Here is a 24,984-nt window from a genome sequence, read left to right as displayed (position 1 = left end):
CGAGCCAGCATGCCTTGTTTACCCCTTACTATTTTTTGACCTCACTGTTAATATGACAGTTTCTTTGTTGTTGTTAACAGAAAGCAAAAAAATGAAGGCTTAAAAACCCTATCGTCCAGCACAATCAGGGACTAAGTTCATTGAGAGCAGCTATAAAGCCTTAAACAAGCCCTTTATTTGGTGTTTTAAGAAGTGTCATAAGGAGTTAATAGGACACAGCTGTACAGGCTCTTTCTAACAAGCAGCTTCTGTCGCTTTGGTCACCACAGGTGTCTGTGTAACCTGCAAACTCTTATTACTAGTGTATCAAAGTTGTGCTACTTAATAGATTTCTTTAGTAAAACACAACAAAGCAATTACATGGCTGTTGATCGTTAGTCATAAAAAACCCCTCAAACACAGTTTTTCAAAAGAAACTACACTGCAATTTTTTGTCATTGTAAAATAAAAGAAACTAGAGAATTAAATAGAAGAGCAGACAATAGAACAGCAGGCAGTCAACTGAACTTAGCCACTACAGATGGTTTAGAAATAGTGTTTCCTTCTACACCAACTTGTGGGATAAAAGAAAAGGAGGAGGCTCCTTACTGCCCATGAATGGCAATACCAAAAGACTTAAGCAACTTTCCAGTCTATGTATTTGGTCCTATGAAAGAACCTACATGTTTCTTTTTCCTCTCACTTTTTTTTCAGAAACTTTTAATCTGTTTTTGCAACTGCTTTTATTCCATAACTTTTTACACTTCTCTAGAATAACTCTAACTAGAAACATTGCTGCTGATCCCTCCAACGACAAAATGCAGAAGGTCAAGTGAGGAATTCCTAAGAAACACAAAGTGTAATTTAAAAAGCACATTAGAAAAAGAGACTATTCCATTCTCCAAGGTCACCTCAGTAAAGAAATATTAACTATAATTCACATGGTGAAGACTAGAAATGCATAAATGCTCTATTCTAATAATCCACAAGAGAAAGAAACCTAAATGTGTAATTTTCCTTGTTCAGTAATCACTGGAATTGTGTAAAGAAGTGGCAACCTTATTCCAGGCCAAATGACTGTTGCATCTTTCAGTCAAAAATTAGAATAACTCTGATTATAGTAATAGACATAGGATGTTATCCTGGCAAGACATGATCAATCATCTGGGTAAATAAAGGTTATGAAATAAGGTCCAAGTTAGAGAACCAAACACGTCTGATTTTTAAACGTTATAATAATAATAATAGCATTACTTTCAGTAGACCATGACCAACTGATAACTAAAGAACAGAGAGACCTTAGTGAAACTAAGAAAATCTGTAGGTAATCTACAAAAGTTGTAGAAGGAGGTGGAATCTACAGTTTTAATTTCTTTACTCGTCAGCAAAATTATGGTCTCTCTAAGACATAAGATAGCTTTTATTATATCAAAAGCAAAATATCTGAACATTCCCAAAGGAATGTTCTATAAGAAAACTGTAGTTCAAAAAAGTTCATATGAATTGCAAGCATTTAACATTTTGCATCATCTGTTCTTAATACTAATTGATCACACAAATGTTATTTTTTAAATAAAATTTTCATTAACAACAATTGACAGACAACTCTTATGCAGTTACACCAACATACACACAATTCATGCCATGTAATATTATGGCATTGCAGTGCATAACTGTGAAGACACATGTTTGAATATAGAATCATGTTTTCAAATAAACTGAAAAAAAAAGGGAAATAATTTCTTCCATTACTTTATCCTGCACAGGAATAAGAAGTCACTTTGTGATGAACACAAGGCCAGTCCAATTCTCAACGCATGTCAGCCAGCACAGCTCCACTGACCAGCTGAGAATGAGCGTGAAGTTTTAGCTCAAATAGATATTAGGCACCAGAAGATTTGATAGTCAGAGATAAGGGCCTTCCCTGACAAAAGCTGCTCCACTCAGAGTCCAAAGAGTCTCACCTTGCTCTGTTTGCTTCTTTTGTCATGTCCCATGCCCAGGTTATGAAGTTCTGACTCAGGTAGGAGACAATGGATTCAGCACAAAGCATTTGTGAGCAGAAGACGTTGGTTAGTACGCTTTCATCATGGTGGAGGTAGATAGCAAGAAGCTTTCTCTGGAAAAAATGTGACAAGAGATGAGTGAAAAGTTCCTCAAGCAATTCACAATTTAAAGTTGCTGCTGCAGATTTGTGTTTTAGTACTCACAATGGGGTTTATCAAGGGTGACACCTATCTCAACACAAGAAATAATCAGCAGATTTCAAGTTAAATGGTCCACTTCTGCAAATTTTTAAATATTCTTAATGCTTCTTAATATTCTAAGTACTAAAATACAATATATTATGTGTTTAGAACATGAAAAGAACAACAAATGAAAAACAAAAACCTTATTAACAGACCTAAGAAATGAGTGAACTTTTTTGGCTTGTTGCCCAACAAAAATAACATTTCTGTGAACAAGGAACATGCTTCTAGCATCTACCACAAAAAACAGTTATAAATAACCTGGAAAACGGTAGTGCATTGCTATCACCACCTCTGTAGCCAAGAAAAGAGGCACTATATGTTGAGATGGTGTCTATGGTCTCTTGAAACAAAATATTCTGTGCTGTTCTTCTGGAACTCTATCAAGTAAAACTTGAGCTTCACTGCCAGCAGCTGCGTCCCCATGAAAATCTCAGACCACCTTTTGGAAAACAAGTCTGTGTGCATGTAAATATAGAAAGCAGGCTGCAAATATACAGGGAGACCATGAGCTAGCTAAGGACTGTGATTCTGCAATTAGCATTCAATGAATTATAAATATAATTCAGAAAATTACAGCTTTCCATTCCCCAGTACCCATATAAATTACTTTATTTTAAAATAGTACTTGAACATATTTGCTATGCTGTCAAGATGATACGGTGCTATTTTCAGACTTTTGTTTAAAGTAATTTCAAATCTCTTCATCAGAAGTAACACTGAACCCTAGATATTGATGTGTATTGATATAGCAAGACATGGGATGCAATTTCCAGATCAGCTGTCTTTGCAGAAAACCCCTGCAGGGCTCTTGCCTCATATACTGGCTTTGGATAAAATTTAATGACTGTTTATAAAAGAACATTTGAACATTCGACTTTGAGAAAGGGATTAGTAATTTGCATTACTGTTTGTCTAATTTAATTTAAATGTTCTTCAGAACCACGTATACATGTGCCAGGAAGGGCCATTAATAAGCCCAACATGCAGAGATCCATATAAGTGCAGCCAACAATGTTGACTGAAAGTAAACTTGAAAATCCAGGGCACTGATGCACAATATCATGCAATAAAACAGCATTTCTGTGGTGATATTTAATTTAAAAAGAAGAAAGAGGCAGGGGAAGATCAGGCACTGTCTGTTTTTGAGGATCAGCCGTTCTGCATTTCAAAGCGTCGATCCCTGCAATATCCAGGTTACTGTGCTAGAATCTCAACTATTATATAGCAGTTGTAAGAGAGGGAGGGCAAAGATGTGTTTACTCAGTGATTAGGGCCTTAGAATAAGCCTCTAGCTCCTAGAGAGACAGCTCACCACTTATTCATTTGGACCAATTCACAAAGCCTAGAAAGATTAAACATCCATGCTGAGAAGACAAGCGAATGCAGACGGTGAAAAAGAAATAAAAATTCTTTAAAAACTCTGAGATGACTTCATTATTTTTTCCACAAGGAAACTTTAGGAAAGTGTTTAGTTAGAGAAAAACCCACATTGACCTCTCTCTAAACCCTTAATCTTTCCTTTGTGGTGGCACTGCTTTGTGGTAAGCGGATGGCTTTGCTCTCCTCTTTTCACTGGGAGCGGACAGAAAAAAAGGCTCTTGAGAAACACTTTTACTTCCAAAGAAACAACCCCATGAAACTGTTAAATATGAGATTCCGTACAACAGAATGTTTCAAAATATGTACAGTTTTAGGCTTAAAGATTTAGGGACAAATTTCAGTAAACAGAACTGGCACAAACACAATGGAGGTTTACACTGAGTTACTTCCCAAGGGAATGTAATTTTTGTTGCATCAACAAATCTCACCATGCGAAGACTAAACTCCATCACATATAAAAGACTGTACTTGTATCTGACACTTCATCCAAAATGTCAAGGGTAGGCACAGGCATACTGCTATCATAAATGCAAAGAGGTAGCAGGAGGAACTGAAGGGCTAAAACATTATTTTGAAAAATATTTGTGAAAGCCAGGGGCATTTTTTCCTTGGAAAAACAGATGATTGCAAAAGGCTCACAGCTTGAAGTTTGTTGTTGTTGCTGTTGTTGTGTGGGTTTGTTTTCATGTTTATTTATTTTACTAACTCATGGTAGCACATATATATAAGCAAGTTTTGGTTATTTTTATTTCAAGCCTTTGAAAATTCAGAGTAAATTCTAGGATTCTATTGTAACTAATAATGGGTATTTTGAAGTCAATTTTGAACTATTAAAATAGCCTTACAAAACTGTTGAACAGTCTCAAACTACACAAAATAAGCTCACTAACAGAGCATTAGACTATTCTGTGATGGGTTTTTCAAAAATATGACTCAGAGGTTATATATTTAGCATGCAATTTTAAACAAGGAAAAAAAATACAACAGGGAAAAACTTTTACTAGTCCCTACAAAGGTATGGGGTACCAGAAAGGTTTCAAGCACTGAATAACTCAAGTCCAAAGGCTTTAGGACTTGAGGAACTTAAGCCACCAAGGGATGCATTTTTCTGAGTACGTCCATGCTGAAGACCAGGCATTAAAGTTTCAGAGAAGTTAGCACACTTTGTACAGAATTAGAAGAAAAGTTGTCTCTGATGCAAAGTTGAAGAAAAAGTTGTCACTGAGGCAAAAAAACCTCAGTTTTTTAGATCTTGAGGTGACTAAATTTGCATCAGTGAGTAATGGGATTTCTAAGCTTCTCAGCCAGTTCCTAATACTGTGAACAACTCAGAAAACTCGAAAGAATATGAACTTGAATGGGAATAGGAATGCAATCATAGGGGTCAGCAAAATCACAAACCTGAATGGTTATTTCTGAATCTCAGGTTTACAAGTTCAAGTAATGACTGAGACAGAAAAGTTCATGATGTAACAGCTGCTAGAGGCATGAATGTTCTGTCAAACTGGTAGGCTAACAAATCACAATCTTAATTTTTTCCTCCAGGTTTCATGCAGTGAGAATTAATTGCAATAAACAAAGGGATGCATTTGCACTTCTTTAAATCTCTGAAGTGCACAATCGGATCCACCTGTCCAAGGTGATCTTGGAGCTCATGGGATCAGCCTTTGGACACAGCTAGCCTTATTTACCTAGCCTTGTAGAAGACATCTGAAAAAAACTGTATCCCACAGGTTCCTAAAGTAGGAGTGATGTGATCCCTGTAAACTTCTGATCCCATACTTTGTATTAAATGTGGCATAAGACAAAAACTAGCTCCTAGTTTAATCTTCCTGTAATTTTACCTGTCAGTACAACATCTAGTCTCAAAAATCCATCAGTGATGAAGAATCCACAGGAGCCATGGTAAGGTGTTTTAACAGCCACCCACTCTCCCAGGTAAAGGTGTGTTAAAGCCTGATTTACTACTTTTTGATCTACTTTCATCTTCCAACTATTTGATCCTATTATACTGTTGTATCTACATTTCAATCAATTGCATCTATAGTGATATCTTACATAATTCAAATAGTATCCAGTAATTAACACCAAACTCAGGTAAGATCTATAATCACAAGCTTTGAAAGAAAAGAAAATGTAGAGGGAGGCAGACAAGTTCAAAAGCTTCCATTATTTAGTAACAAATACAGAAGATGCTGAGGAGAGACCCATACCTGGGAGCAACCCTCCATATATGAAAATGAAGCTACTCTTTAGATATGGAAAATGAAGGGTGTGTAGGCAAACAGTGAAGCTACTTCACTGGTGTTGGAGTAGAAATTTCTAAACTATAGTTATCCACAAATTCAGAAATAATTTACAAATTAAAGGACAGAACTGCTAACACACATCAGGCAAGACTGGAAAGAAAATGGTGACTAAAATGGGACTTAACTGGAGTTTATGTACTGATATTTGCCATAGTGCAGCTGCTTCACTCTTCCTGAAAAGCTAGAATTATACTTCTATACCTGTCCTCCAGTTTCAACTAGACCATGTACATTAGTGGGCTGTTATTTATGTTTAATCAGAATCTGTAAAGTGGTAATTCCTCCAGCTGCAATCTGTAATAATTTCAGTATAAACTTATTTAGCTGAAATAATAATGGACATTTTTCTGAGTTACATAGATAAAAATGATGCTACAGAAAGCCCTGTATGAAGGAATATTCTGCTACCACCATGGAAGAGGGAAAAATAGCTTTTATTTGAACACACCCAATCATGGAAGGAGCATACTTTGCTCTAGGTATTCAGGAAATAAAGAACCCATATGTGAGAGGGATGGTGCTGCCTCTAAATTGAACCTAAAAGACAGAATTCAAGGAGAAGAAAAACACGGTTCATTTTCAGAATGCAGGAATATATATTGAGGTGACAATACCAATCTGTGCTAAGAGAGATGTTTCACATATTTATTAAAAGTCAGTGGACAGAAAGGTTGAGAGAGGAGCAGGAGGTGAGCTGACAGAGGTATATAAAGATAAGAGCTCCTGAAAAGGCAAAGGCAATGTCTTTATTCTTTCTCTCAATAAAAGAGTAGCAACCACTTATAAAAATGGAAAGACAAACAAACTCTAATAAAAGAAAATACTTCAGTATTACTCACATATATAACTCAGTAAGCTTCAATATAGCAATTAAAAGCCAGTATTCATAACAATACCACCATAAGTTAGGATAAACCCTCTGATGCCTCAGAACACAAGACACCCACAAACTGCTTTCAGGCACAAAGACATCTTCCCCAAGCACCTTGTTAAAAAATGTCTATTACAGGATTTCTTCCAGGGCATCAGGTGTAGCAATTCCTATGGCAGTGTAGCTCTGTAGCAAGAGTAAACCCATTCAGAAACTTAGAGACAGGGAAATTCTTCTTTCCAATAGACAGAGGAAGACTTTCACAAAAACCAGCTTAATGGTTGATTTCATAAACCTCTGTCTCTCTTTCTCTTCCTGACCCCATCAAAGGAAATACTGAAAATATTTTCTTGTTAAAAATATCGTTTATAGGATTCCTTCCATGGCATCAGGTGTAGCAATTCCTATGGCAATGTAGCTCTGTACCAAGTAAACCCATTCTTCAGAAACTTAGAGAAACTCTTCTTTCCAATAGACAGAGGAAGACTTTCACAAAAACCAGCTTAATTGATGATTTAATAAACCTCTGTCTCTCTTTCTCTTCCTGACCCCATCAAAGGAAATACTGAAAATATTTCCTTGTCATATATACAATAAGAAATGAATACACAACACCCTTAACTATCAGGCTGCTGGAGGCAGCTGGGAATTTCATGGCCAAGGACACTGGCTGTTAAAAGCAAGGCTCTATATCTTGGGTATTGTATTTTTGTGGTAAAGAGTTATACAGGTTTTAAAGCAGAGCCACATTTGACCTCATTCCACTTCTCCTACCCAAAACTGCCATTGTTGTGGCAGCAGCTGCTCCAAAGGTTAAAAGATACCATCATGTATGTTAATCTTCACTGGCTAACAACTCAAACACAGCAGATAAACACCTCAACTTTTTTTACAAGGAATTTCTTTTTTCAAGCAACATTTTGTTAAATAACTATGAATTAGCATCCTCTCCAATGCCTGAAAAGACAATGAGATTTAACAGGAGACATCTATTTTCGTAAAAAGAACTTGAACTCATATTCTGCATTCAAAACATGTGTTCTGACATAAGTTAATTTTCTTTAAATAACCCAAATTAAAATATTCCTGGAAAAAAAGCTTCATGTTTATACACATTGGGCTCTTTTTTTTTTTTTTTTTTTAAGGTAAAAAGTATCCCCAATACAGATTTAAAACACAGCTGATGGCTGTCTCACTAGACATGAACTGCAGAGTGCACCTTCTGCTCTGGACAGAGTTGAGAATTTGTCAAGAAAAGGCCAAGATCTCTGAGCACTCAAGCTGCCAAGTGCTCTCAAATTAAATCAGTTTGAAGCGGTTTTCATTAAGATGGATTGAGTGTGGCATCGTGAGAAACACTCTATCAAATGTAGTGTTTTACTTAGTGATTAAGTATATACCAGTTGATGAAGCAGCCCAAATCCTTCGTAATCCCACCACTCCAATAAACATTTAATGAGTATATAAGTTCAAAAAGCCTAGTAGAGGATTTAAACCTTCAATCTTGTTTTTATTTACTCTTGGAACTCAATTTCTCACTTCAAGTGAAGAATGCTGGTGCCTGCAGCTCATCTGTTGCCCTGGTAAAATTAAGTGCCCTCCATAGTATAAATTAGAAGACAAGACACACAGGTTGCAATTTCTCCAAAGCTTTTTTTTTTTTATACTGATAGACATTTTTAAATTATTTTAGGAAAATAAACTATAAAAATATGGAATAATGTGTCCCTTTCCTCAATTCTGAATTCCAGGAGTCAGTACTGAAAAAATTACTTTGTAACAGGGAAAAGCAGTGAAAATAAATGGTATTTCCACATTCTCATATCTTTGTATTAAAATCAGAATGTTACAAAAAAAATGATGCCATTCCAAAGGTGGGAGAGAGAGCTTTCAAAATAAGGCAATATTCAGAAAAAACCCCAACAATTCAAACAAGACAAACAAAAATTAATACTCTCCTAAATATACACATATATACATATATACATATATAGGTGTACACACAATGGTTTTATTGTGATGATGACCTGGTCTGAATAAGTAATGAACTATTAAAAATGTAAGGTGACACAAATTTCAAAAGTAGTATGTAAGTAGCACAAGAAGTATTTTGAGCAACAAAAAACTAAGTAACTGCACTGCACTAATATCAGATTTATAGGCAGAAAACTGTTTATGAAAGTTCTTTATGAGCTTTTGTCCACTATTACACTGGTACACTCAACCATTTCTGATGACATGACACTAAATGAACTTTCCAACTCACACCCTTTCCTTGTTCAATTCACAGGATTTTTTTCTCTGTGCAAAGACATAAAAATATTCACTAAACTTAGAGTGTTAAGTATGTGCCAACTTCAGTTATATAGTGTGGATTTATAACTCTCACACTTATCAGAGCAGCCCCTAACAAAATACAAAGGCTCCTTCTAATGTGAATAACTACATTCTTCCTTTTAAAATTAAACATCTATCAGGAAAAAAAAAAAGTAAATTTAAACAGCATGATTTTCTTGTTTGTGTTTCAGCTTTATCTGTGCTTAATTATGCAGGGTTTTGGGTTTCTCCTTAGTGAATCAAGTCACCAAAACTTAAATAAACTGTCCCCATTCTAATTTTATTAAAATACTGATTTTAAAACTGTGCATGGAATAACAGAAACTTGAGATGCCTGGTTGGATGTACAGAAAAACTAAACAACCAAACCTTAGTATTGGAACTTACTTGGCAGATAAAGGCTGTACAAAGGGGGGGGGGAAAGGCACACTGTATTTGAGAGAGCTTCCAATTTAAATTTACAATTTCATTAGCCATTCTTCAAAGGAGTCACCAACATGCAACAGTGAACTTGTCAAGCATAAGACTCACAGGCAGGGTTATCTGCTACTAGGACACCATTATTTCAGGCAGAAAAGGGAGGAGGGGAAAAGAAAATGAGTAGATTTGACAGCCAAAGAACTCCGGTAAAAATACAGCCTGAATGATTAGAAAGCATCAGTTATTCACTGCAATTTCAGCAACCACCAAGGTAAGTATCTCAGTCAGTCAACTGAATGAGTGCAACTCTTCTCAAACAATAAAAGCAAAATAACTCCAAAATGTAGCTCAGCTTTCCAAAAATCAAGATGAAACCCTTAAGGTGATTTCCATTCCCCCACTATTTCAAATAAAGTAGTTTTAATATACACTTACATCTCTAGCTTTCCCATAGAAGGCTTCTTGAAAAGCAGCCTCTAATGATCCAATAAAATAAACAGGATGGCAGTCACCATATCTATTTGAGATAAAATTTCCATTAACAAAAAAGGACGAAATCAAGTAATTTCAATATTCTACCTTTTCATATATTCTGTAAATATAATGCATTGGGTAAATCTTTAGAAAGATGAGTATTACTCTTCTAAAGAAAGAAAATATTTAGGACCCATTTATTTTCTGACATTGAAAAACTCAAAGTAATGAAGTACTACCTTACAAACTGGATCATAAAAACATTCTGTTTACACATGCAGATACCTTAAGTTCTACACAATTCTCTATAAAATTTTGATTAAATTTTCAAATTATTTCCTCTCTTTATTATATTCTTAAAGATTAATTGAAAGCTATTCTTCCATTACACATTAATGCATCTCATACACATAAAGGACTATTTCATCACAGGAGTGAAAGCAGAAGGCACATAAACTTTGCATTACTTTGCAGCTTCTACCTATTCAATGAAACAAGCAACTTTTAACAGTGCATGATTTGGTAGTATAAAGTTTTTTAAAAATCCAGAATATCTCTGTTTTTTATAAGTCAATATTTACCCAACCACTTTGCTATTGTGAAAACTCTTACAGCAACTATGTATTTATTTTTCAATATTAATCAGTTTCAGCTTTTCTGTTCCTGCATATCTTAATAGAATTATCATATACAACCGGTCTTTCTCATCCTTCTGGACCTCTACATAATTAAGTAATGGTACTACATAGTGGCAAAATAAATAAGAAAAGAATCAAACACTCCAGCTTGGGCTGAAAAATAATTTTATTTCAGAAGCAGTTCTAGCAGCAGAGTTAGAATTAAAATAAATTAGATTAGGATGTCAAAATATGGTATATTCCATTAGGATGTCTAAATATGCTATAAACTCACAAGAAAACGTGTAGACTTGGTTTATTCTTATTTTCATTATTTACTAACTTTAACTGAGTTTGTTACAAGAATTGCACAGTTAACAGGCTAAGCTTACCTTGAAGAAAACTCTGCTGTAAATTGTAATAAGGCATCTCCTTCATTTTCAGCATTTTCTGGCACTTAAAAAAATGGAAAAAAAAAAAAAAGAAATGCAACTCTATGGAAACAGGTTGTAATACGCAAACACATTCACTTCACAGGTATTTCATGTTCCCAGCTTACTGAAGTGTTACCAAGAAGCCATATAAACTTCATGACAGACTATTGACTATGAACCTTTCGAAAGACAAGAAATTTCCAGAGGGTCTCATGAATATATTCAGGTTTTCCTAACAGTAAAATCCTCAGGTCCAGTGTAATGTGATATATCACTTGCTTAGAATTTGCACTCTGGACTTACTTTAAAGCTTGCAAGGCTCGACCCTTCCTATCGAAAATGTTAAAGAGTTTTCCATATTATTTCCATATTAAAAAACTTCTAATGAAGTAACACTAATGCAAGCCTAAAGTAAATAAAGAGTATGCAAGAATTGCTTGTAGGAGGTAACTGACTGCTCCTGCTCAATCCTTTTCATAATTCAAGGGCAAATAATCACTGAGAAATTTGATTAGCATAGTGACTAAAACAATCAAAACCAGAATCTAGAATTTTCAAAACAGGGAAGTGGAAATCTAGTTACCTACAGGTGCATTTGGATAGAGAACACAATTTCTCTGACTTTATTTGCTACTCATCAATTTTAAGTTCAATTATTATTCTTCAGCTGCAAGGTTAAAAATTTCCCTCCAGGGAAAGGTGTTTTTATAGTTGCCAGTTATGTATGCAGTATTTTTCTTTGATACATCCATGAGACGTGACATTCAAACAATTCTACCATTCCTATCAAAAAATACTTTCTAATTGTGCAGAGCCCTCCCATCTCTCTGCTTTCACCTCTGCTGTAGAACCTCCAGTTAATTGTAACTCTTACTCATTGGCGATTTCCTCAAGGCAGATGAAGCTACTCCAAACATTTCTCCATCATCAACTCCAAACTCAGTAGCATCTTCAAAGTCATCTCCATCACTATCACTAACCATATGAACATCAGTGCATTGCTGTATAAAAACAAAACCCAAAATCCACTGTAAGCTTCTATTTCAGACATTTTCAGTGAAATACAGAATACACACACAGTGACAAATACACATAATACACTGCCGTTTAATTTACTATTTTATACAGCATTATCAAAGGTAATTTTTAACAGAAGCCTGGTTGAGCGAAATATTATGTGACAAAATGCATTATTAAAGAATCTCTGCATACACATAGTTAAGCAAATTTTATCCAAATTTAATGCTGTTTTTCCATCTAATGGTACCAGAGTTGGTTTAACTGCATAAGAAAAAGGGAGAAAAGCCACATAATGGTGGCTTTTATATTGGTATTTGGAATACCCATGTAAAGGAGAAAAATCAAAATTTTAGTGCAAGGAGCTGAGGTCTCATCTCCCACAGTCAGATGCTTTACTGGGGTTTGCTTGCTTTGTTTTTTCTTTTTCTTTAATGACTCCTTTGCCCAGTTCCTCACTTTGTCACAATTACAAGAACTGTAAATGGATTGCTGTAAGATGCAATTCTGTTGACCCACCACAACAAGAGGGATGGTGACCACTGCACCACGAGGTGTCCCTGCCTGTTCCTAGAGCAGACTGGTAACACAAAGAAGATGTCCTTACCTCCTCTGACTGCTCCCTTGTTTGTACAGGTGAAGATCTTCTTCCAACTGTGAGTCGATGGCAAGGAAAAGTCAGTCCCGACACAGCTAAAGTCATCTACAAAGCAAGCAGTGGTTCTTTATTAAAGCCACAGTCTCAGCCAAAGGTTGGGGGGAGGGTTTAAGGTGGTTAGAGATTCAAATTAAAGATGCATTATTTAAACACATATTAAGAAGCCTGAAAAACTAAAATGATTCCTTACATTAAAATATTCAAGGAAACATCAGTTGAGTTTCACTGAGGTGTATGCACAGAGTATCAAAACAAATTCCATGGAACTGCAAACTCCAAAGTTGTTCTTTTCTCCTGAAGCAGTACTGAAGTTTGAAATGTTACTGTACATGGCAACTTTTACAGTGCTATGCTTTGATGATGCAAATGTTGATTTTTTTTTCTAATCAAGAAGCAATTGTTAAAGATGCAAAGTACTGATACAAGTAAATAAAAACATTTGAATCATCTTGAAAAAAATTGTGTTTTGAAAGATCTGTTTATCAGCAGATATTGCAATAGACACAATCACATTGGAAACTTAAAAAATATATTTCATCTCCTTTTTGGTCACTTTAAATGTCAATGCACACCATGTTCCTCATATGAACAAAGACACACAGCCCAAACTGGTGACACTGCAGTCAGCACAGTCCACAGGATGGATGGTCAGCAGCCAGTGCCAACAGAAACAGCACTTCTGCCCTTTGCTGTATGCCTAAATCTCAATTTTTAAGAACTACCTACAGAAAAATTCAACTGTCATTTGAAAGACAAAATTATTATGATGCCTGCAAACACACAGCAATAATATTTGAAAATCTGGTCCTATATTGCATTTAAAAATACACGAATCTGGCCACTCTGTGACCAGAACCACCTGTGCCATCCCTGCACTTAAAGCTTCTGCCCAGCCTCCTGCCTCTTCTGGAGAGCACATCAGTCCAGGAGAAGCAAGCTTGATGACCACAGACAGCAATTTCAGAAGCACCTAAGACCTATCTGGACCGATTTTACAACGTGAGTAGCTCTTAAATAAATTGATTGGTTTTGGCAGTGATAAAGTATTTAATGCTATGCAAATTTCAGTGATATGTTAGTCCTGGCTGTATGTTTAAAACTTCTTTTCTAATGGTTCCTTCAGTTAAAGCACAGAGAGAACAGAAAAACACCTAGATCCTGTAAAACTTATTAGTATTTTAGCAGGGCACAGAACGAAATATTTACATTATACATTTCAGAAATACAGCACTCTCCTAACTGGACTGTAAAAACATTAAGGTAAAATACATTTCACTCATTCTCAACAAAAATCCAAGAATAAATCATAAGCCTTAAATTTCATTTACTGCCATGAGCACTGAAAATACCCCATTTATTTTTTATACATAATTCAGAGTGACTTTCTCACTTGTCTGCTAGAACTCACAGAGATTTAATTTGCTGCAGGTTGAAGCAGGCTGATTAAGCAGGCTGGTTACCAAATGAATGTTAACCTGTCTGAACTAGCCTACTGTCACATTCTCGCAGCAAGGTTAAACACAAGTTTAGCTGTGTAAAAAGCCCAGCAATCACCTTAAAGGAAGTGAGTTATAATACTCTGGAGTAAATGAAATATTAAAGACGACACACAGGTCTAGACCAATTACCTATGGAACTCCTGTGACAAGAGCATAAGAACTGCATTCTCTGCCATAATCCACCATTTCAATTATTATTTTTATAAGCTTTTAATAATAAACAAAACCCAACTGTTATAAACTGAAACTTTGCCCTGTAGTTATCACACCATATGAAATGCTGGTAAAACACACAAACACCCACATTAACCACACACAGCCCACAGTTCCCTCTCTCACAGCATCAAATCCCCTGACAGATGCCTGGAAAGGCTCCCGGTATCTTTTACATGCACATTAAAGAGAGAGTGGTAAGATCAAGCAGGCAGTTATTGTGCTGCTTCATCACTTGGCCCAATTGCAGGGTGTTGCAATTCCAATTTGCAACCCTATATTATAGTGTCAAAGCGTCTCTCAAACACGAGCTAACAGCAGAAGGGGTTCCACATCAGAGCCTGTTTCATCCTACTCTCCAGACAGTTGCTGGAATGTTGGGGGTTTGTGCACACTGGAGTGAGAAATCACCCTTCCCTTTGCTTTTTTTTTCTTTCCCTTTCTGAGAAGTTTTTTGGGTGTTTTTTTTTTTTTTTTTTTTTTTTTTTTTCCCAAAAGAAATAGCAGCTCTGCCTTCATTCCAAAGTAAACGAGAGGCATCAACATTCTTCTAGAATAAAGTTATCTTCATTCAAAGATAGAGAGTACTCTTGCAAAGAAAGACTCTAGCATCACAAAAGCTCAAGCTTTATTTTGGAAATCATAAAAACACCAAGACTAAGCAAAAGATTGTATTCCAGGCAGCTCAACAAACCCTTTCCTAGTACTGTGAATGCAAGGCACTGATGGGAGCACCACTGAAGTGTCTCAGTGGCAAGAACTGTAGATCTCACACTGCTCTAGGAGAGGTTTTTCTTTCTGAATACTGCACCTGCCCCCTCCCAAACAGAGATGCAGAACATTATCATTGCAATAAATTATCATTGTGTTTGAGCCACCTTCCTATGGGAATAGACAAAATCTTTATACCAACCCCATAACTGAAAAAACTGGTTTGTAGCCTGAGTTACAGGGTTACCTGAGTTACATGGGTACCTGATTACCGATATTCTCTAGCTTATGAGCCCATCTGGCTGTGAAAAAAAACCCTCAAAAGTCAGTCACTCTTCTGAATTTTTTTTTTACATGAAAGTCACCACTATGTGGGTACCAAAATTTTAATGGAACGGCTTCCACATGAACAAGAAAAGAAATTGAAAATGCATTTGCAGGACTTGTGAGTGAATGACAAGCTAGGTATAGGTTATAAAAAGAAATAATACCCTAAAGCAAAAATAAATAAGATCACTCTTTTTTTAGGCAGGGAACCTATGCTTGTGCAAATCAAACTGTCTCAGAACTGAAAGGTACATGAGGTGGAAAGTGAAATAAAATCAGAAATAAGGAAAATTACTTGCAAAAAGTAGCTCCAGAGCCAGATCTTTTGTTCAACACTCTGTAGATACTGCTAGTGCTATTTAAAGTTTAAATAGTCTCCTATTTGGTTTCCTATAGCTTTTAAGGAGAAGAAAAATAAAATTCAAAATTTCAAACATTTCAGGGAGAGTGGCAGCAGGAGAGTCTCCTTTTAGGAAACAATCTAAATTGATTCAATAGCTCTGAGATTCAAAAAGGTAATGGTGCAAGCTGGACAAAATGCACACAAAAGGTTACTTGAAATAGATTTTAACTACTAAGAGAAAGATCACTACAAAATCTAACAACTTAGAGAGGAAAGAAATAGTCTGGTGCTCACTTGTGCTTTCCAACTCTAAGACACTAATACTATTTGCAAATGCTCAGTATGAGATGATTTGTTTTTCAATTGCCAGCATTAGCAGTCGAGGGATAAAGTTAAGCAACATCTTTTCTGATCCAAACATGCAGGATTCTTTGTCAACCTCCCAGATGAACCCAGAAATATTTGCCAAATCTGGAGTGAGACCAGATGCTTTAAACAATAAATTATTCTTCATGTTATATTAAGTTTTATGTAGAAGCTTCTATAAATATAATTCAGAACAATATAAACCCACTATTTTTCCCCAAATATTTCATGATACAAATATGTCTGCAGGAGAGAATGAAATCATTGAGAGCATGTAATTCCAGAGTGCTGCCATCTCATGCTCAGAATAATATGAAAAATTATAAGCCCATAATCTCAAAACCTTGTATCTTCTAGAAGGAGTTTGCTGGCACAACTTAATTTCCACTCTTGCAGACTTCTGACATTACAAATGAAGGAACAAACTCAGTCTCTTGTACCAGTCCAGAGATATTTAATCAAGATACTGAAGATATGGAAAAAGATAAACAGTAGAAGGAACATGAAGGAACAATACCAGCAGAGAACTCCAGCTGCAGAACTCACACCACTGAGAAATGCTGATACAAAAATTATAAGCTCCGTGGACTGCATCAGGAAAGGAGTAATTGGATATGACAAATTGGCCTTCCTCATGTTCAGCCACATGCTGATGGAGAAAAACAGCATCTCAAAAGAGATTTGAATGGCAACCATACCTAATGAGGAAAGTGAAGGAAGCTGTAGGAGCTTTCTAATGCCTTGCAAAATATAGCTGGGACACCCAAAGTGTCCGGCTTAAGGCAATAATCTGTAAAGAACAGGACATTCTTCCTCATCCTCAGTTATTGAGAGCTTGTGCTATTCACAGGATACTTGCCATCAAGGGATCCCATCTCTGCAAAGGGATAAAGCTTTTTGTAAACAAGAACTATTCAGAACAAGCAAGTATAATGTTTAAGGAAGGTAGGAATATTGGTTTATGTTGTGCTCTTTGTTAAGCTTTTGATTATTACAAGAGCAGTGAGGGTTTTGAGGTTTTGGAGTTTGTGGGCACTCTGATTTGCTTTAATGTACATTAATGCATCTATCTGAACATACAGACACTTACCTGTTGATCAGGGCAAGTTATTAAATGGAGCCTTCAGCTCTATTACCCAGTATTTGTCAATTTTAAAGAAAACAGCTTTTGGCTGTTTAAAATACCGCTGAAAAGGAGAAACCGTTTCAGTCACTGTAAAGAGGTAATTTTATTTTCAAACTACTCAAATGACAAATTCTTTCCAACTCACTGGAGAGGTATTTTTCCATGACAAAGTATTTTCTAGCACCATTTTTTTGGCATAAAATAGAGATTCTTAGTAATTTGTTCTCAGAAACTCAAAGGTCAAACTGTGACTCTTACAAAGCATCAAACAGAAATTCAGAGACTACTTGATCCATGCACTAAGGGGAAGATTCTAAAAATGATGCCAGATTTCACTTGCACACACAGCAAGTGAAGCAACAGGCATTACCTGACAATGGCAAGCCAAAACCAGAACCCTGCCATGGATAAACCTTCTGGATTTTTAATATAAAAAGAAATGTAATTTCTAATTCTAAAAAGAAATGTAATTTCTGTATAACTTCTATGAATCAGTCCAATTATTCAAATAGCTAAACTTCTAACACAGAATCATGTTTGGCTGTATACAATCTGCTTCAGTAGGAAACTAAATAGGGGAACTCTCACAGCATTATTTTCTATTGAGGTAAAGGAAAAAAAAATCCATTTTCTGCTTTTAATACTCAGAGATAAAGTAAGCAAACAAGATTCTGGTGTACAAAATAAAAAGCATGTTTTCCGATACTTGACTCTCCCCCATAAATCTCCCATAAAAAGGGCTCTTTCTAAAGGTTGCTTAGAAGGCTGCACTACACACACAGGGGTTTGTAATACACATATATCACAACAAAAAATTCTCAATCAGAAACGAATGCAGTGTTACCTACAGATTGAAACCTAATCCTGGTTCAAATACTCCATGTGACAGCCCTTGCACCGTGCCCAAAATGTGAGTTGCTTACCTTTTCCATTTACTAGTTTGCTCACTGATACATGGCTTAAGAATGAAGAAATTCACACAACCAAGTACATTTCATAACACACAATTATTCAAAATAACTTCAGAGAGGTGCCCATAGCAAAATACTCAATGACTGGCAGGTGTCTCCTCTGTGAAAATTTCACTCCCATAATTTGATCCTTTTTTTAATTGGATTAATTACCATGATGGTTATTTTTCCCCTCATCAGATAAGAGAAGGGATAAGGAAAGAGAGCTGAGCAAGGAACATTATCAAGCATTTCAATTTTCATATTAAATTTACTATTCTGTTATGTGACCTTTTATTATAGCATAAACTAATTTCCTGAGTATGATAAATGCCAATTTATCAGATGGATGGGTGGATGGATTGATTTTCTTGAAGGCACAGGAAAAAAAGTTGCATTTTGAACACAATTATATGAAGTTTGAGAAGGAACAAAAACTCTGAAAAGGAAGAAAAACTCTAGAAGGGACATTTCTGTTCTTGTTTTTCTATCAAATGTTCTATGTACATGATATTACTAGATGAACTTGGATACAAGGTATTTTAGGGATCAAATGCTTTCATTGCCTAAGTGCACTGACAGCAGGTAAGGTAAGAAGACAAAACAAATGATAAACCAATCTAGTTGGAACACCTAGAAAATAAGTTATTCTTCTTGCTTTTTACCATTGGAGCTAGATTGGTCAGGCTGCCCCACAGCTGAGGCTCACTCACATTTCCATTTTCCATTTGTAACCTATGCTTTCCAAGATTGAAGAAGTAACCTATCTTTTCCAAGTCTTAAGAAGTAAGGAAAAGCAAGGAATATCTGTATGGTGGACAGGATATAGCAATTAATGTGGCATATAGGAAAAATCCAAATGTACAGGGGTGTAAGGTAGAGCAAGTGAGTGAAGTTTTGTTTTCGCTCTTGAAATGCAAGAGTAGGAAGTTTTTCATTAAACAAACAGTTGAATAAAATTGTGGTTTCTAAGTGCATTCAGCATAGTCCTTGCATGTGAATATTGAAGCAGGGGAAATAAGTGTATGGGAACTCTGGCAATCTTCTGCAGTTCTCCAGAGATTATCAGATTGCTCCACACTTTCCTTGCTGGAGATCCAAATAGAGAAAGCAATCCATGCAAGAAAGAGGTGGTGGACTTCCAAGCAACTCATGCCATTTCTGAGGATACTCAAAATCTCATCATTTTAAGGAAAATGACACTGTGACATGAGAGAGTTTTCACATCAGCTTGTTCTTGCCACGGCTGCAGCTCCTGGTGTTTAACCAAACATTATTAGCAGTGCATGGGCAGCCTGTTATGCTCAGACAAACCCTCACTGAATTCCTTGGGAACAAACAGGTGGTCAACACTTCCAAACCCATCACTTGTCACTGTCTGTATTCAATAAATATCTTCTTTTCAATGTATAATCTCACAAAGGCAAAGTGATACATGACTTAAGAATTCCTGCATGTTCATGTTTAAAAGTTATGTTTAAAGCTCCAAGAGATTAAAGATTTTGTGTGAATTGATCTTTGTCCTCTGGCTTGTTTTCTCTCAAAAGTTAGCAAGTATTTTTCCAGTAGTAACAGACTGTAAAACTACTTCTATCCATACTGAAATACATAGTATACATAGAACAAGTGTTAATACACCAACAAAGAGCAAGTACCCCAATGTAAAATGAAGGTACATTGCAATTCAAAAAGCAAATCTATTAAATACATTCTTTTAGTTGACTGAAACAAGGGCTTTTGTGTACTATGCAATTAATTGACTCAGAAAGATATACTACCCAGAACTGAAGGGCTCTCTTCAGTCTGTACTGCTCAACTAGACATTGTTATCCAAGTTCAGTACATAGTACTAAAAAAAAAAAAAATCAAACACCCAAAGCTCATCTACTGCCATGTAAGCTCTTATTCCTCCTTGAATAACAATAAAAAGTGGATGTAATTCCACATTTGTCTTTTGACATCAAATAGCATAGCTGGGAAAAACAGTCAAGTATGCTTGAGGTTTGTTTATTTTATTAAACTATTGCACGAATAGGAAAATGAACAGAAGAGTTTAAGAAATTTGACAGCCCTTGAAATTAACTTCCTCTGGAAAATAACTTCATTTTCATTATGCATCTCCAATAAAAAGAAAAAAATCTTGACAGGTATTCAACGTTTCATTTTAAACACTAACTGGATGAAAAAAACATCTCTAGTGAGGAGTGTGTTCAGGTTATAAATCAGTAATGCTTATTTTAACTCCTCACAAAGTGTTGTTGAGATAATTACTGCTGACAGCTTTATTCAAGGTTCATTTCACTTTTTCTACTATTTTTCCCCTGTTAGAAGTTCAGCAGGGCCCATGGGAAGATCCACCCCTCACACCTGTTAGGGTTCTTCATGTTACTGAGGCCAGTTTGGACACGTCACTTCACATTAGCATTGTGCCAGAGCACTGTGACAATTACTTATCGCAGGTTTAACTTGAAAAAAAGTTTCTAATCCAGCCACAAGAACAGTGTCAGAGTACGTAATTTAAACCTGTCAACACAGGTTGTAGGAAATTCATTCCAAGGATTTCAGTCGTGTTCCCATGGTAGATCTCTGAACTATAATGAAGCTTAAAATCACAAAGGAATGCTATTGAGTTAAAACACAGATCCCAAAAGTTTATAGAGCTCTGAACTGAAGGGGAAAAAAAGTGTCTGAACTATTACTCATGTTTTAAAATTTGATAAATTCTTTAGATTAGGATTAAGAGACTGCCATGTTAATTCTCCAAAATTCCAATAGGCTGCTGCGTATTTATCTTATTTTGCTGCAGTGGGAAGGCACAATGCTGGCAGATCTTTACACGTGCTGAGGGCAGAAGTATGGTGAAGCAGCTCTGGAATCATCTTGAGGATGGTGTGGGAGGCTGGAGGAGACCCAAGGCACAGTGAGGAGGCCACTCCTGTCCTTCAGACACCGGGCGAGGGATGCTGGCATTGCAGCAGCAACCACCCTAAAGGCAGCTCCACAAAGCACAACGAGATTCTTGTGAGCTTGAGAAAAAGTGGTGCCTGGTGCTCTGGGAACACCCAGCCCTGGTGTGCTGGTTGAACACACATGCCAATTTTTGCTACGGGCCCTGTTAATCACCAGCCGTGTTACTGTGCATCTACCCCTCTCGTTTGCTGGCTGAATGAAAATTATCCCTGGTTTTGATTATTTCTCATTTGACTGAGCCTAGTTAGGCAAATTAGGAATTAAAGCAGAAGGACAGCTACTGTAGTACTTAATGTTGCTTCAAACCACAGATATATTTAAAGGAAACACAAAGAAAATAATATTTCCTCATACTACAGATTCTGCTAAAAAGAAATATACTTGAGAGACTGAAATAAATACCCGTGATCACTTACAGAGCTCATTCTTCTTGTTAGACAAAAACTGTAAATATTAAAAAGGATGAAAAATCTGCCAAGCCATTTGCAGCTATTTGAAACACAGGGTAACAGAATTAAATAAACGCTGAAAGACCTGGAACACAGTTAAGTATAGACTATGAGGCTAATTGTGGATCTTGAGTTAATTACTTTCCACTGATACGTTTTCTCAATGGTCTTTTACATGAGTTTTTTCTTTCCTCAGTCTGAACCCCAAGGCAATTCAGCGTGCTAGCCTCCAAACTCTGGGTGATTCATTGTGTACTTCTGCCTTAGGATTTTTAGTTCATGCAGAGAAAGCCAGGCTTTCACATCAAGTTGATGTTAATGTGCACTGACAAAGCAACAGTAAAGGAGCTTCATGTTTGTCACAACGTGCACTCTTTAATTTAGTAATTGCTTTATACTGATATGCAAATAATGACACATTTCCCAAATTTCCAGTTCCTCAGCAATGCTTTCGCTAATTACTCAGTGGTTAAAACTTAGGCATGTAAATTGGTCCAGTGAGTTTATTAATAAGTACACCTGTGTGAACTGATCTATAAAACACACATGCCTGGGAACAGGTCATAACTCACTGTACATTCCTGAAAGTCTCTGGAACTGAAAAAAACCAATTCTCTAACTAAATCAAGATAAATTACAACTAACAGAGTGTTGTTCACAGATAAACTGGGATTCCCAACCTTTCCTAAGCTAAAGAGAGACTGTCTTTGGGTGACAACAAATACCAGGAGTCAAAGCATCCATCAAGAGAGGGATCAAGGTAAAGAAAAGAAAAGGTCAATTAAAAAGAAAGGACAAGAATTCCTCTAGCACCTGAAAACATGGGAAAGGGCCAGTGCCCACTCATCCATCAGCTCTCTGCGGACGACCACATGCTTTGAAGTCTGGTTGTAGTGGTTTGTGGTACTGTGTACTCTTACTTTTGATACTCTAACATGAAAAATTCAGCTGCACTTAACATGGATTCAGACTCATAACAACTGCAAACACACCCAACAGAGTTTTAACCTGTCTTGCTATATATATTTTCCTCAAAAATGTCCTGTTTTATTTGCTTGCTTTTATGTTCCAACAGAGTCTGTTAAATTTCTGGTATTTTCTTTATGCAACTATGTAAGTGCCATAGAATATAGACAGTATAATACTTGTTTTTACTGAGTCTGATCTCAAACCATTTATTTTTCACTATTCAGAAGAGCCACAAAACCATTAACAGGTTTTTAAGCTCAGGAACAAAAAAATCATAAACAGTATAAACTAACAACAATTCATCCACATCACATATTGCCCACAGATATTCACAGATACACCTTGGGAACTGCTTTGCATTCACAAAGAGTATCAGCCAAATACTTGGCATGTTTCTGGTCTGTGGTGGGATGCCATTTACTTCACAACATTGTACAACACTTTGGATGGCACAGAAGTGCCTGGATATGTTTCCAGCACTATATAATTCCTTGGCACAGTTCAAGCAGTTGTGCTAGCAGAACTGCTTCCAAAAAAAAAATGCTTCAAACACTGATAGGATTTTTATGCTGCCTCTTCTTCATGGATATCATTTTCTGAGGAATTGGATTTTTGCATTGAAAACACAGTGCTAATGACTTCTAAAAATGAGCTTCTAAAAAGGATGATTGTTTCCTATTTTCTGTTTCTCTTACCTGGAATATGTATCTTCTAGTGAAGTTCTGCTCTGCTTATAATAGTGGAGTTTCATTACAAAGAAACAAGCACCACTGTGATAATCCTCCAGGAATAATGCAATTACCACTTATCAAACAGGTGTCTGCTGTATTCCAAGGAGATTATCACTTCCTATTCTGCTCTCAGAGAGCACAGAATAAAAGAGAAGCTGCTACTATTAAATGACTAAGGGGAAAAGGAGTCTTTGATAATAGCTCCTGCCAGCATCTCTCAGCAGGGCATGAAGCAAATGTAGTCCTTCTATAACAACTTGGCACTGAAATGAGTATTTTGGTTTCTGTAAAACGAGTTAAAGCACCTAAATAAGACCACTCCAGTTAACTCAGTCTGAAGCATCTCTCTATGTTTCTTCATGGAATATTCCAAGAATCTCAGCACCTCTGGCTTTATGCCAAACCATCCCCCTTGTGAGTAGTCCTGAAGAGGAACTCTGCCTGCTCCAGCAAAAATGGGCTGCAGAGCTGCTCCATGAAACACATCATCTTTCAGAGACACTTCTGTGACAATCCAGGGCTTGATGAAGGTACAAAAGGATCTCCCAGAGAATTAAATCTTCTTACCAAAATACATTTGTGGGTCAAACCACAGCTGGGTGTAATTGATCAGCAAAGGCAATTTTTAGCATATTTTCAAAGCAGCTTCTTGAATAGGAATTATCTCAGGAGTGGATCTCTAAAACCAATAGCAAAAACACTCTCCTATGAAATCTGGGATACAGCTCAATGTACAGAAGGTGCTATTTCTACATGACAAAACATGTAATTGGTTTGGAAACAAGCCCAGCTGAGCATCAAAGGCAGAGGAGGAGTGAAGAGAGTAAAAAATACACAGGTGCAGGAGACAAGAGGCCACTTCAGCTCCTGGTGATGTCCAGGGGTTGTGAGGGCCAGCAACTGTCCATAGGTAGGTGCTTCAAAGAAAGTAGGACACTGGTGATCCTGTAAAACCCTGTCCAGTGAAGATTACCACTGCTTTGGTATAAACTCAAGGAAGAACTGTAGCTCCTGCTGCTGTCCCTGCTGAGACACAAAAAGCCCCAGTGCAGTTTGTGTGCATGTAGATGGAGAGCTGGAGTAGTGCTGTGGATACAACACACTCCCCCAGCACCACGGTGTACTTCAGGGATGTGGACTGCCCTGATCTACCCTGAAGATATTTCTCTATGCATGTGGTCATTTCTATCACATTTTGATTTTCAGGTTCTGTCAATACAAGGACAGAAATTGGAAGCAATGCTGAAGCAGCAAATATAAAGTATCAGTCTCAGTCAATCCTTGTTTACTAATTTTAAAATCTACTCCCTTTAACAAGTTATATGAACATGTCATTTTTAATAAAAATAACTTTCATGTCTATGAGTTTCAAAGCAAGAACAGCTAAAAGCATCTCAGCAGATCAAGAAGATTTGTCAATGGCTTGAAAAGAAAAAAGAAGTAAAAGATGACAAATAATTATGTCTACAGCATCACGGCTGTTCCTTATGCTTTAAAATTACAGTGACAAAAGAACTTAGTATTGAACCAATTAATTGCTAACAGTAACCTCAAAATTTGCTACCAGCTTTTCCTAAAAAAC

The 24,984-nt window shown here is 36.4% G+C and overlaps 1 protein-coding gene across 1 annotated transcript in view; it reads right to left on the bottom strand.

The window, feature by feature from the left end:
• FAF1 (Fas associated factor 1) overlaps nt 1-24,984 on the bottom strand; it is a 152,648-nt gene that overhangs the window by 39,113 nt on the left and 88,551 nt on the right. The window contains exons 9-13 of the mRNA XM_053950465.1: nt 12,698-12,793; nt 11,948-12,074; nt 11,032-11,095; nt 9,984-10,065; nt 1,944-2,098 (exon numbers count right to left, since the gene is read on the bottom strand). Coding sequence (XP_053806440.1) covers nt 1,944-2,098; nt 9,984-10,065; nt 11,032-11,095; nt 11,948-12,074; nt 12,698-12,793 — 524 coding nt within the window. The remainder of the gene's footprint in view (nt 1-1,943; nt 2,099-9,983; nt 10,066-11,031; nt 11,096-11,947; nt 12,075-12,697; nt 12,794-24,984) is intronic.

This window comes from Vidua chalybeata, chromosome 9 (genome assembly GCF_026979565.1).
Source record: "Vidua chalybeata isolate OUT-0048 chromosome 9, bVidCha1 merged haplotype, whole genome shotgun sequence".
Taxonomy (NCBI): domain Eukaryota; kingdom Metazoa; phylum Chordata; class Aves; order Passeriformes; family Viduidae; genus Vidua; species Vidua chalybeata.
Note: the sequence above shows the minus strand (reverse complement) of the source record. Positions and strands in the feature narration are given on the sequence as shown.